At 39.7% G+C, this 13,812-nt stretch overlaps 1 protein-coding gene across 1 annotated transcript in view; it reads left to right on the plus strand.

Annotated features, from left to right (window-relative positions):
• ank2b (ankyrin 2b, neuronal) overlaps nucleotides 1-13,812 on the plus strand; it is a 126,933-nt gene that overhangs the window by 64,078 nt on the left and 49,043 nt on the right. Inside the window, exons 10-23 of the mRNA XM_038731151.1 lie at nucleotides 1,630-1,728; nucleotides 2,243-2,341; nucleotides 3,387-3,584; nucleotides 3,778-3,876; nucleotides 5,320-5,418; nucleotides 5,593-5,691; nucleotides 5,777-5,974; nucleotides 8,790-8,888; nucleotides 9,289-9,387; nucleotides 10,488-10,685; nucleotides 11,251-11,349; nucleotides 11,516-11,614; nucleotides 11,875-11,973; nucleotides 12,063-12,161. Coding sequence (XP_038587079.1) covers nucleotides 1,630-1,728; nucleotides 2,243-2,341; nucleotides 3,387-3,584; nucleotides 3,778-3,876; nucleotides 5,320-5,418; nucleotides 5,593-5,691; nucleotides 5,777-5,974; nucleotides 8,790-8,888; nucleotides 9,289-9,387; nucleotides 10,488-10,685; nucleotides 11,251-11,349; nucleotides 11,516-11,614; nucleotides 11,875-11,973; nucleotides 12,063-12,161 — 1,683 coding nt within the window. The remainder of the gene's footprint in view (nucleotides 1-1,629; nucleotides 1,729-2,242; nucleotides 2,342-3,386; nucleotides 3,585-3,777; nucleotides 3,877-5,319; nucleotides 5,419-5,592; nucleotides 5,692-5,776; nucleotides 5,975-8,789; nucleotides 8,889-9,288; nucleotides 9,388-10,487; nucleotides 10,686-11,250; nucleotides 11,350-11,515; nucleotides 11,615-11,874; nucleotides 11,974-12,062; nucleotides 12,162-13,812) is intronic.

A 13,812-nucleotide genomic window follows, 5' to 3' on the forward strand; every position in this document is an offset into this window, starting at 1 on the left:
ATACACACAGGTAAACGCAAAGTGAAGCATATTTTTACATTTAAAGTATTATTGTCCTCCATTTTAGGTATGTAAGTACAGTGATTGTGTGTTGGCCTCTCAGCACTGCAGAATCGTGAGGGACCTACACTCAATACTGTGCCTGAACTGTGTAGACACAGACTGAGCAGTGAAGCTGCTGAAATGCTAACGTGCTGCTCACACCTAACCTTCATGGTAGAAACATTTCTACAGTACCTGTGGATGGCAACTAAAGTATGAAAATATATTTTAGAAATCAACATATACACAGACAAAGCCTTCTTTATTTTGTCTTTTCATGGATCAAGAAACGCAGACAAAGTGGTTCTAACTGAGGCTTTGAAATGGCCAGGTATCTCTTTCCTCAACCCCAGCCAACTCAGCAGTACACCTTCATGTCTGGCCTTTAATCGATATCATCTAGACAACAAATTCAGATGTCTTATTTTTAGCCATGTGAGCAGTGTGGATAAAAATAGCTCACTTTTCACTTTGCACTCTTCAAAAGACAAAAAAACATAAGCACAAAAAACACACACCTTGCACTCAGAAGCATTTCTCCTACACCTCATGGGATTGCTTGTGTGGCGTCCAAGAAGGTTGCAGAGATTTGAAATCCTATGTGGGTAAAAGGTTTGGGAATATGCGCTCGTCCTCAGTCTGTTTGCAGAAAACAATCCCTAAGTTTGAGACAGCTTCAGACTTGGTTCAAGGTGAAATTAAGACAAAACCAAAGTTTGTTCAACGAGGGCAGGTCATGTGGGAATAATATTGCATTTCAGTGGAAATAAGCAAACCTACTTTTAGTTTGTATAAATTTAAGAGCCGTCAACATAGATGTGACACAAGATGAGCATTCAAATGCTAATATATTTTATTTCAAAATAAAATGTTAAATGAGTTTGTTAATATGCTTCAAGAGGGAATACTTAATAAGTGTTGTCTGCTATTTTAATTCATGTGAACTGCCTTTACCTTAAATTAAATACTAAACTTTAAATTAAGTTTTGCTAATGTATTTTATCTTCTTAGTAATTACTTTTAACCATGGTACATGTTTTTTTATGATGGGGGATTTAATTTGACGGCTGAATTTATTTACAATTATAAAGGAAAATTAATTATTTGTGTTTTCATTTGCTTTCAAGCTGATGCTAAATTATGTAGAGATTGTTAATTTGTCTATAGAACATATGATAGATATAAATTCAGGTATGATGTAGGGTATGATGCAAATTAGCGACAACAGGCATAAACGATAAACCAGTGCTTGCTAAAGTTTCCTAAGTACGTATCGAATATGCACCAACTGCCATTGGGGGAATACATAAGCTTTCTCGGCTGCAGTCTGAATGGAAGCGTTGTGATGCAAATTCACGCCAATTGGCGGTAAAGGGTTAATTGTGAGATTTTACTTTTAACTGTTTTTTATTCATATTTTTAAATCAGTTACAATAAAATCACCCCTCTTATCCAACAGTATGAGAACATATGAGTGCGGATTCAATTTCAATATCAGTAATGAACACTCAGGAATTAATATGTTCAATACCTAACGTATCTATGTCTGCCTGTCACTAAAAGTACTTTTTCTCTTTCCCCCTGTAGAATGGGATTACTCCTCTACATGTGGCGTCCAAGCGTGGCAACACTAACATGGTTGGTCTGCTACTGGACCGAGGCTCTCAGATTGATGCTAAAACAAGGGTGAGTATCATGAGAAACAAAACTACGGTAATGGTATCTTATCTTAGGAAGTTGTCTCCAAACTACAGCTTAATAGCCATCATCTCCTCTCTCCTCCAAATAAGTCAAATGTTTCTGCTACTACAGCCACTGGAGTACAAAATTACCAGCTCATTATTGTCATTAGTGACGACAGATGTGAATGTGAGCTTAATGATGTTGTTTTCAGTTCAGCTGGACCTCAGTGGGTCAAATTCAGTATCACACTGAACATCCTGACCTCTGCTTGGGGTTACTTTGCTGTGTGCCAGCTAGCAGGACAGTTATTAGCTGTATTTGATAAAAACAACATCCAGCCTGGATCAGTCACCGGCTACATCTGCATGTAGGGAGGAACACTGCTTTTGTTATAGCAGCTGTTTAGGTATTTTTCAGGTTCAGCCACTGACTTCAATTGACCAAACTAACTTTGGACATCAGTAAAGTTAAATCACTGTTAGTGTCAGCATGTAGTAAGTTTCTGTGTGTTCTGTAGGATGGTCTGACTCCCCTTCACTGCGCGGCTCGGAGTGGACATGATACATCTGTGGAGCTGCTGCTGGAGAGAGGAGCACCCTTGCTGGCCAGGACCAAGGTACGTCACATGTCCATTCACTTTTTACTTTTTACAGGGACAAAATCTTACTTTTACAAAATAGTGAGAGTACAGACACCACCCTCTTCTAAGTTATCATTTCCTAACATAAGGTTCTCTACATGAAGTAGTCCAGCACATGTTGTTCGTTAACTCATTTAAACCGGTGACTTTTACGGAAAGACACTTTCTGATTTTACCCAAGTCAGATGAGAAGACTGAAAGCAGTGTCATCTCTTTATATCCAATACAATGGTTTAGTTTATTTAGCAGATGTAGAAACAGAGATACATATAAGACATTGTGGTTTTAAAAGCAGTTTACTTTGGATCAATTTAACAAACAACAGCATTTTGGTGACTACTGGATGTTTTTATCAGTAGTGTGCTAGCTAAAAAAGGTACAGCATGTAGTTAAGACAGCTTTGGAGTTCTTGGAAGATATATTTTTGCACTTTTGACAAAGCAAGCGGAGCTCTTGTCCCTCTTAGTTCCCCTGCTTCCAGTTTATGTGCTAAGCTAGGCTAAACATGTCCAATACCTATTGTATCTCTGCACTTTAACAATGTTCTCATCTAAAATGCTTCATTTCAACAGTATTAAAACTCTTTAAAGCTGCATTAATGACTTCATTGACACATTGGCACCTTATGGCCTAATAAGGTTGATATTGCTAACATGTTAGCAGTTGCCTATAAAACATCCAGTAGACACAAAGCAACAACAGCATTCATTTGAAGTGGTGTTTGTGTCCATCTGATGAACGTAAGTCTAATATTCACTCTTCTCTGCGCTCTCTAACTCTAAAAATATCTAACTAACTGCTAAATGCTCCACTGTGTTCACCAGCTAGCTGCTAACTATAATAAAGAGGCACACTTGTGCTCTTAAAAAGATTTTTCTTCTTCTTTCTTTCAGTAATCATGGTTTCATAAACATCCAGGACAGTGATAAAAGAGGCAGTGTATTTATAGAACATAGCCACACTGTCGGCCCTCCTACCATGTGTCTCTATCAGACTAAATGACCTCTCTTTCACATATTAGAATGGGCTGTCTCCTCTTCACATGGCGGCACAAGGCGACCACGTCGAATGCGTCAAACACCTTCTGCAGCACAAGGCTCCTGTTGATGATGTCACGTTGGACTACCTGACAGCGTTACATGTTGCAGCTCACTGTGGTCACTACAGAGTCACTAAACTGCTGCTGGACAAGAGGGCCAACCCCAACGCCAGGGCACTGGTACGTTACAAAGATATCGTGTAACTAAATCCCCCTGTGGAAATTTAACCAGTCATAAGATACAAGTCAAAAGCTATGTACACTGTATAGACTCAGTAGGCCCTGAAGGCTAAGGTGAACATTTACTTATGTTAAATATTGTAAGGTTCATCCCTTACTGTGTGTGTCTGTGTGATCCACGTTTCTCCGATAGAATGGCTTCACCCCGCTGCACATAGCCTGCAAGAAAAACCGAGTGAAAGTGATGGAGCTGCTGGTCAAATATGGAGCCTCTATCCAGGCCATTACTGAGGTACGTTACACATCTGAGAGGAACTGAAGTCAGCAGAAATGTTTCTTTGCACCCACTCGGGGTAGATGGGTCAGGGCTGGTTGGTATCATATCTCTGGCTTGACCACCAGCATAGGAGTTCTAGATAGTAGTAGATACAGGAGGTTAATGATAGTTTAGGTTAAATTGTCTACATTAATATTGAGAGCAATAATATTCAATTAATCTTAAAGTAAACAACAATGAATACGTATGTAGATGGATGGATCTTATCCATCCATCTACATAACCAAATATCAGCTTAGGTGCTTAAAAAATGACTGCTAAACTTGCCTGAAGCTAACAGAAGCACTTTTACTATATACTGTGAATATTTTATTTTGACAACTACTGGATCATGATAAAACAAAGAGTAGCACAAATAGAGTCATCACATAAGCAAACTGACTCAGCACTGTCCTTTACACAGCAATATTTATTTGCTAACGTTAGCCACCATAAGCTATTGGCCAAACCAGATAAGACAAGACCAAATAAGAAAAAACACCTGAGTGTACTGAAGGGAGAAAAGGTGAGTTGCATTGCTAATGAGTTAAATTTTTGACTTTTAAGAGGAAGATTGTGTTGCTTCTCCTTTTAAAAGTGAGATAGCCCATAGCTGCGGGTGGGCGACTCAGAATAACTTTGATAGCATATCTGCGGCACACCAGAAATTTGTGCTTTTGTCCAGTTAATATTTGGAAAGGTTGATACTGAAGTAGGAGTGAAAGAGAAATTAATCAACTATTGTACAGCGTAATTAAAATTTATCATACATTAAGCTGACAGTTGGCACAATAATAATATTAATGGGATTAATGTGGACAAGTAATTGGACCTTGCAGGGACATATGTAAATATACAGATCCTGATCTGGCTAATTATTAATTGTCTAATCTGATCAACATCAAAGATATTACCTTTTATGCTGATTTCCTAATAATTACATAGCACTGAAAGAAAAATGGACATTAAAGCAGATATATGAAAGTGGAAAGTGGTAGATGTAATGGACTGTTTAACTTGGGGATTAAATTACAATTAAATAATATGGATGATCCATTTTTTGTCTAGCATACTTTTTAGCTTTTATTTAAAACTTGTTATTTTAGTTCTTCCCTTTTTAATGCGCACATATATAATTTGCAAGAATGAAATTAAAGTACATATCTAAAAAAATATCTTAAGAAGTTCCTTTATCTTCTATGTTGTTTTTTGAATAGTGTTCCTACCAATTGTGGCACCTATGCTCTGGGGAAAGTAGCCATTTGCTTGCCCGAAATTGCTAAAAATTGCCAGATGATATCTTATGATGTCTTATTTTGCATATTAACAAGTTTAATGAGCTCTCCTTGAACAACAAATGTATGTTTCACATGACATCTTATCCTGTTGTTCCTCTTTTACTTTCCTTCCTGTGTCCAGTCTGGTTTGACTCCCATCCACGTAGCAGCCTTCATGGGTCACCTGAACATCGTCCTGCTGCTGCTGCAGAACGGAGCCTCGCCTGACGTCAGCAATATCGTGAGTGATGGGAAACAAGCCGGTCAGAGAGAGGGAAAGTGACAGAGTGGGCAATAATGCATTGTCTTATACTTGTGTTATTTTTGGTTGGTCAGCTAGTTTGATGCATATTACAGTTTAATATGTGTGTGTTGACCCTGCTGACCCATGTGTTGCCGTTTGTTGTGTGAACAGCGTGGCGAAACTGCGTTACACATGGCAGCCAGGGCAGGTCAGGTGGAGGTGGTCAGATGTCTGCTGAGGAACGGAGCAATGGTGGACGCCAGGGCACGGGTGAGACTACTGTCATCTATAGTAGCCCACCAGGGAACATGGCACCATACAAAGTGTTCATTTTTTTCCACTGTGTCTTCTTCAGGAGGACCAGACTCCCCTCCACATTGCGTCCCGTCTGGGAAAAACAGAAATTGTGCAGCTGCTGCTGCAACACATGGCCCATCCTGATGCTGCCACAACCAACGGCTACACCCCCCTCCATATCTCTGCCAGGGAGGGGCAGGTGGAGACAGCCTCTGTCCTGCTAGAGGCCGGAGCGTCGCATTCACTGGCTACCAAGGTGGGTCAAGGAGACATGTGTTGTCTTCAAAGGAGACCTATTATGCTTTTCCATATTTTATGACTTACCTACAATGTTGCAATGTTGGATGTTCATGTTAAACACAAAGTTTCAAATAATGAGGTTAAAATATTTAAAAGAAATCCCTGTGAGCAAAAACCTCAGATTTCCTCCTGTTTTGAACAGCTTTTTCTACCAACGACGGGGCCTTAAAGAGACAGGAGCATCTACAGCTTGTTTCAGACAGAGGCTGAAATGAAGGCCTACATGAAGAGCCAGGATTTATTTGAACTTTGAATCATGTAATCATAAACCATACAGGAGTCACAGAACTACAATATAGGGCTGGAAATGCAGTATAATAGGTCTCCTTTAACTTGGAGGACTTGCACACTAACTACTCGAAGCATGCTAGGAGCATTCAGCGTTAGCAATGTAATTATTTCATTGAGGTTCATGAAGAACAAAGGCAGCCATGTAAAAGCAAAGTCTATGAGGTTTAGAGTTCAAGGAATTGTTTTCCTCATTATCAGTCTCATGCCTGCGTGTGAAGCACAGAGTGAAAACATACACCTAATGTACCGTCACCTTTAAAGCTCACTAGTTATTGTTGTTAACAAACACAACAAGGTTGTATGGTGAAATGCATGCAGGAGCTACTGTATTTCTTCACTTTGGACAGAGCCATGTTAGCATTTTGTCCACGCTTCCAGTCTGTTAAGCTACTGTACATTTTCCTAGCACAAAGAGGTGCTAGCCATCAGATGCCAAAGTCTGCTCATCCTCAAAACAACACATGCATTTTGGGGTCATGTTTTTTGTACTGTGTCTTAGTGTGTTGATTTAGTGCCACCAAAGTTCAAATGGCAAGTATTGCTGTGGAAAAATCGGGTTACCACAGCAGTAATAAATAGGATATACATTATATACTGTACCCCGCGACCCTGTACGCAGGATAAGCGGTTGACAATGGATGGATGGATAGATGGATTATATACTGTAGCAGTTAACGGTAGCACTAATGCTGGCTTTTGTTATAATAAGAACAAACAATTTCTTCAACAAAACAACCCAATGTGTTGACAATGATACAGAAAATGCACACATCCAATTAGGGATTCATGATAACAGATTAGCAGGTTGGAACAAAGGTGCAGTGCCAGCGAGTTAGTACCAGATGCACAGATAAAAGAATAAGTGCAGCTACAGTATGATAAGTGATGATCCCATGGTGCCCTCTTCAGATAAAGAGGTTACAGTATGTGTAGGTCTCTGTCTGTTTGACCCACTTTTGCTGAATGATTGATGAGGCTGTAAAGCTGCGGCTTTCCTCTGAAAAGTGCATGAAGCCTGAACACAGTCAAGTGAGTTATCGTCATCACTGTGTTTTCACCAGGGGGGGCTGCACGCGCCACGTCACGTCAGAATCTTCACTTTGCATCCACAGTAGGACAGATTAGGCCTGTAATTCATTCATATACTATTAATGCTGTGTATTTGTCAGAGTTCAGTGGTTCTCCTCTCTCCCGCTCTTGATGTCTTTCTCCGGGGTTTCTCTCTGGGGAGGAAGGGTGTGGCTGTCGCTACGGAAACCAAATCAGGGAAAGTTGTTATGCATATCTAATGCTCACTCAGCTCATAATAGACCTTCACCTTGAATTGCTCAGGATATTGTGTTTAAAGAATCCCTCTCTTCTCCATCCTTTTAAAAAAAAAATGTGTCAAATCACCTTTTGCAGTGGATATAACCCAGGTTTTGACAAACAAAGGATTGCTTCCTCCGTGGGCAGGGCTGGGTCGCAAACACGCTGGTCATGTGGTTTCTGTCAGCCACAGTCTTGTTCTGCATTTTAAAATAGTTCAAGTGCACCCCCTGCTGGATAAGAATGTGAAAGCTCAAGGGCTCTATTTAATATTTTTGGTTTAAGGTTGCCTAAAATTGCATCAGCATGTCAGGACGCAGGTTCTTGTTTTATTATTAACAAAACAGGCACCTATTAGGCCTCAGGAAATCCTATCTGATGATATTTTGTCTGTGAAGCCCTTATAAGGAAAGATTTTAGATTTATTTTGTATCTTTCCACACAACAATGGATGAAAATAGTCTTAAATATTTTCTCAAGGGGCGGTTTAAAGCGCAGAATATGAATCACAGCATCCCTGGTGTCTGGCTGGGCACCTTTGTCACAAGTTGGTTCTCGTCTCTCTCCCCCCTCTCTAATAAAGCCATGAAATGCTGAAGCGCAGCATTAAAAAAGTGCCGGATTCAGGTTTGATTAAGACTTCATTACTTGATTGATTGTGATTAAAGATATTTACACTCAATAATCAGTCATTGAATGCTTTAGGTTCATGTTGATCTGTTTACCAAACTGATGTGAGATTGCTGGCAGCTATTTTTTACTCTCTCAGCCAATCACAAGCTTTGTTTTTGGGAGGTGAATCCTGCAGCTGTTCTGTGTCCAGAGCATTTACAGATCTACTGCAGCATGAAATCCTCCTAAAAAATACTTATTGTCACTTGAAGCAGGTCACCATGTTTGAGACAATTGGTGTAGTTGCAAGTTTCTGGTAATTTTGGGGTTTTATCCACATGGTTGACTGTACCTATCGTAAGTCGATTTGGAAAAAGTGTTAGCTAAATAAATGGAAGGTAATGTATAATGGTGAAGAGGTCTGAAACTTTTGAATAGAATAAAAATGGCTATTGTTGATGAGGTCTGGCCTGAGCTAACTTGCGTAAACATATCCTGTATTCACTGTCTTTAGACACATTTCTTAATCTCCCTTCTCCCTTGGTTTTTACACTCCACAGAAAGGTTTTACTCCCCTGCATGTGGCCTCCAAGTACGGAAGCCTAGATGTAGCCAAACTTCTGCTCCAGCGTCATGCTCCACCAGATTCTGCTGGGAAGGTATGTATCTAAAATGAAGACTTTCTAACTAACTTTTATAGTTTTTAGTGCACAATCTATGAGATGTTGTGTGTGATGTTAAATCTAACAGAAAGGGAATCATGTCCATTCTGTAAATGTTATCCTGCATGGAAATGGTGTGTTTCCATTTTTCTATTTTGTGGTTAAATTGACTAGAGCACTGGTAAGCCTTGTTTGAATAAAAATAACTATATACTACTAATTTCTTTGAAAATTTTCATCATAATAAGGACCTACCCAGTGATCTTCCAGCTTCTACTGTCTAATATAACTCTAATTCATGCAGTCTTATCCCCTTTAACACTTCCTTTTAACTCTGCGGTGTTAACGGCTTGGTGCTGCGCTAACTGCTGTTTAATCCATCGTCCGTCCCTAACAGAACGGCCTCACCCCGCTCCATGTCGCAGCACATTACGATAACCAGAAGGTGGCACTCCTGCTTTTGGACAAAGGAGCGTCCCCCCACACCATGGCTAAGGTGAGAGTTCACAGTAAAGAGCTGTGGACACTGTGCTGGAGATAATCGGAGGGCTTAGTGGAAAGGCAATAGTCTAGTGTAAGATGTTACATGTAGTGGACAGTTTAGCCAGAATGTAATTTTTTTTCTTTTCTATACAATTCTAATATCTGCCTTAAACTCCCATCATTAAAATACTGCTCAAATTAACTATTATAACTACTGTCTATAATAATAAGTAAACTGTAAATAACAGATCTTGCCTCATATTAATCAGATTCACACTTTTTTTCAGTATCAAAAGTAAATCGATTGTCTGTTACGGTGCACACAGGACCTGCAAGGCAGCATGACTTTTCATGATGCAGATTTGCCTAAATGTAACCAGATATAGGCTTTAGACATAGAGTTTAAGTTAGTTTTAAGTTTAGTATTCAGACATTCAGTGTCAATTGTCAATACCCTTTTAATCCAAGAACCTAAAATTTTCCCGATTAGTTGGTTCTCTTTTACCGTTATTTATTCAGGGAGGTTTCACCAACTCTCTTTTACAGGGACACCCTGATCACACTTACACAGAGCTGCCCAGTACAACCAGTAGGGGCAGTTGGAGTGACAGGGAGGGCAAGTGCTGCTATGTCACTTGCCCTGGAATTTATTCTGCTGATTATTCTGCTGATTATCTAAACGTCGACCTTCCTTCCCAGTGAAGCTCACTGATGTGTTTTTAATAGTTTTTGGACAGCAATATAGCTCTATGGTACAGAGGGAGAAGATACACCAGGCTTTGATAAACACACAGTACATGTTAGTAGATTTGGTTTGGTTTGGCTCCGCACATGTGAATTGTTGACAGCTAGCCGTATCCTTAAATACCAATCAAAAGGACTTGTGTGTGTGTTGAAACTACTAAAAAACATCTTATATGGCGTATAAAACACTTTATTATTATAAGATTGTTTTACAACACAATTGGACAACCTAAATTGAAACAAAGGCTGTTTCAAGGGCCGGATTCCTGCTGGTTTTTCAGCAGGTTTTCAGCTGACAAAGTCAACAACAAGCAGTCTCAGTAAACATTGAGCACCAGCACTTTATCTCCCCCTGTCGTCATGAACCAGAATGGCTACACTCCTCTCCACATCGCGGCTAAGAAGAACCAGATGGATATCGCCACAGTGCTGCTGCAGTACGGAGCCGAAACCAACATCCTGACAAAGCAGGGTGTCACGCCGCTCCATCTGGCCTCCCAGGAGGGCCACGCAGACATGGCTGCCCTGCTCATGAGCAAGGGAGCCCAGATCAACATCCCAACTAAGGTACTATAGAAACCTGCGTTGGATTTGAGCAGTACATCAATTAATCCTCAACACAACATCACAAGGACAATTTCCATAAGAAGCGAGTTCACCTATGCTATTGTGCCTTGCTACTGTTTATTTAAGCTACAGTATGTCTGAATACTCTTGGGGAAAATCGGAATGTCTAAGTCATTGACAGATTATTCCCATACTGTACTAGCTACCATCTAAGTCTAAATATCTTTAATCTCAATAAATCAATCAAGTAATGAAATCTAAACCAAACCTGAACTCAGCATTTTTTAGGTGAGCTTTAGGGCATTTCATGCCTTTATTAGAGGGATGACAGGAGATAATGGGAGAGTGAGATGGGGACCAACGTATAACAACGGTGCCCAGCCAGATACCAGGGATGCTGTGATTCATAGTCTACATTAAACCATCCCTTAACAAAATAATAAAATAGCAAATTTCTTTGCAATATCAAATTACATTATCTTATTCAACAAGAAAGAATGCACAGAATGTGGTCTGAATTGGACTGTTGTGAAAACAGAAAGTGTTCTGTGTGTTCCTCATGCAGAGTGGCCTGACTGCCCTCCATCTGGCAGCCCAGGAGGATAAAGTGGCTGTTGCCGAGATCCTAGCCAGAAACGGAGCCAACCTCGACCAGCAGACCAAAGTATGAGCAATATTATACATTTACATTTAGCTTCATGCCTTCTGGTTATTTAAAAATTATATTCTTCTGAAATCGTCATGTCCCATAGCAGTATTTTCACAATGTGTTATGTTTTTTGTATTATTCATGATTAGAGAATTATAACAGATTTGCTGTTGTTTTGCAGTTGGGATACACCCCGCTCATTGTGGCATGTCACTACGGTAACGCCAAGATGGTCAGCTTCCTGCTTCAGAATGGAGCCAGTGTCAACGCCAAGACCAAGGTACTGAGGCTAAAGTAAATGTTTGTGGGGCTCAGATAGTCATTATTATCTAAGCACCACATGTACGATTTTTAACATTCAATATTTATATTGGTGTTGTATTCCACTATTATTATTTCTGACATGCTGCTTCTTCTGTTAAGTCATTTCTACAGCATCTTATTGCAGGACAAAAATGGTTGTAATAACATGTTTTATCTTGTTACAGCAAGATTGATATTTACTTTTCACTTTTATCTTCTGTATTCTTTCCTTCCCAGAATGGATACACTCCCCTTCACCAGGCAGCCCAGCAAGGAAACACACACATCATTAACGTGCTGCTGCAAAACGGTGCCAAGCCCAACGCTATCACTGTGGTATGGGAACAGATACAAAAAGCAAACACACACACACACACTTGTACGTAGACAGACACACATCTCAGTCACTGTGCTTTCTTCTGCAGAATGGTAACACAGCTCTGGGTATTGCTCGGAGGCTGGGCTACATCTCTGTGGTGGACACGCTGAGGGTTGTCACTGAAGAGATCATTACCACCACAACGGTACGTCACCTAAAACATTTAAGTAACTTCCAGTTAAATTCCCACTATAATCTCATGGTTATGTTATAGATAGCTGGTCTGTGCTGGATGGGAAATGTATGCTTGTGGATAACAGGTTGAATACAAGCTGTATGCTCTGTTAGTATTCTTAATATAACTAACCATAAAAAGGCTGACTAGATATTATGTGACATATTATTGCACTTTGGTTAGAAAACATGCAAATCTGCTTAGAGCACATTGGGCACTGTTGCAGAAAACACTTGATATTTTAAAGTAACACTATGTGAGCTGGGAAAGAAGAAAGAAATCATTCTTCCACTTACAAAATGAAAAGTGCAATTCACAAGCAATAAATGCACCCTTACTCAATTAAATAGGCTCCAAAAATCTGCTACTACAGCCTTATTTGGTCTGGTATGACCAATAGCTCATGGTGTCTAATGTTGGCAAATCTTAGCACACTTCTCAGAAGAAGTCACAAAAGTAAAACAAGAAGCACACACAGTGGCATGTCTGAGGTTTGTGATCACGTTTCACTCAGTCAGATCATCTTATGTCTTTAAAGCAACTGATATAAATGGAGATAAAGACCAATTTGATGTGCCATCATTCAGTTATTACCACTTTGTAACAACTGGCCACTGTTCATAAAACCAGGCTAAAAACTATAGTTAATAAAAAAACGCCTACTTTCCTATAATCATTGTTTAAACAGTATTTAAATGACTATATTTTATGTGAAGTAGGTCCTAATTATGCATTGAAATACAGTAAAATAAAGTTTAAACAGCTGTATATAAAAACAATTCAACTAGATTTAGCCCAATTGTAATGTACCAACTACCAACTACATTTCTTTGGATATGTTATTGATTTTTGCTTTCCTTTTCCATATAAACTAAGGATTCACATGTTGGACTGCTTAATTTACGGTTAATTAACAATTACTTAACAATGCTAATCACCGATTCTCCCCCGATTTGCTGTTTCAAATGTTATCTTCACCCTATTTATATCAATGAGGATGTCAGGATTCGTGGTTGGGTGAGCAGGTTGGTGGACCCAAATGCTGACAGGTTCAGTTCAAAGGTTTAATTAAACAAAAGGCGAGCACACTTTTAGGCAGAGTGGCAGAGTTGAGGTTTTCCCACAATAAACAGAGTCCAAATGAAACAAGGTAATCCAACCAAAAATCCCGAAACAAGCTGGGTGAACAAACAGGCTGAATACATCCACAAGATAACTGACAGTGTATACATGCTACAATGACCAGACAAAGACTAAACAGAAACACCAGGTATAAATACACACAGGGACTAACGAGCAGGGCGGGAACAACACAGGTGACAGGGATCAAGGCAAATGAGGCAGGAAGAGAGACAGCAGGGAGAAACAGAGAGACAAGCAGGCAGGCAGATTACTGAGGGGGGGAAAGACAAAACACAAGTTACTCAACACTAAACATCAGAGTAATATAAATAAACCAGTACAAGCAGACAGATCACAAATAAACTAACACCAACAAGGAACAGACAGACAGAAGCTAAGGTTAAACAGAACTCAGAGCAGACATGGGCAAAACAACACAAACCAGGAGTAAACACTTAAGACATGAACTAAAGGTACAGGACTAAGAACTAAGATATGA

This window comes from Micropterus salmoides, unplaced genomic scaffold (assembly GCF_014851395.1).
Source record: "Micropterus salmoides isolate LMB-PRFRI ecotype aquatic unplaced genomic scaffold, ASM1485139v1 Ms_hic_scaffold_2, whole genome shotgun sequence".
NCBI lineage: Eukaryota > Metazoa > Chordata > Actinopteri > Centrarchiformes > Centrarchidae > Micropterus > Micropterus salmoides.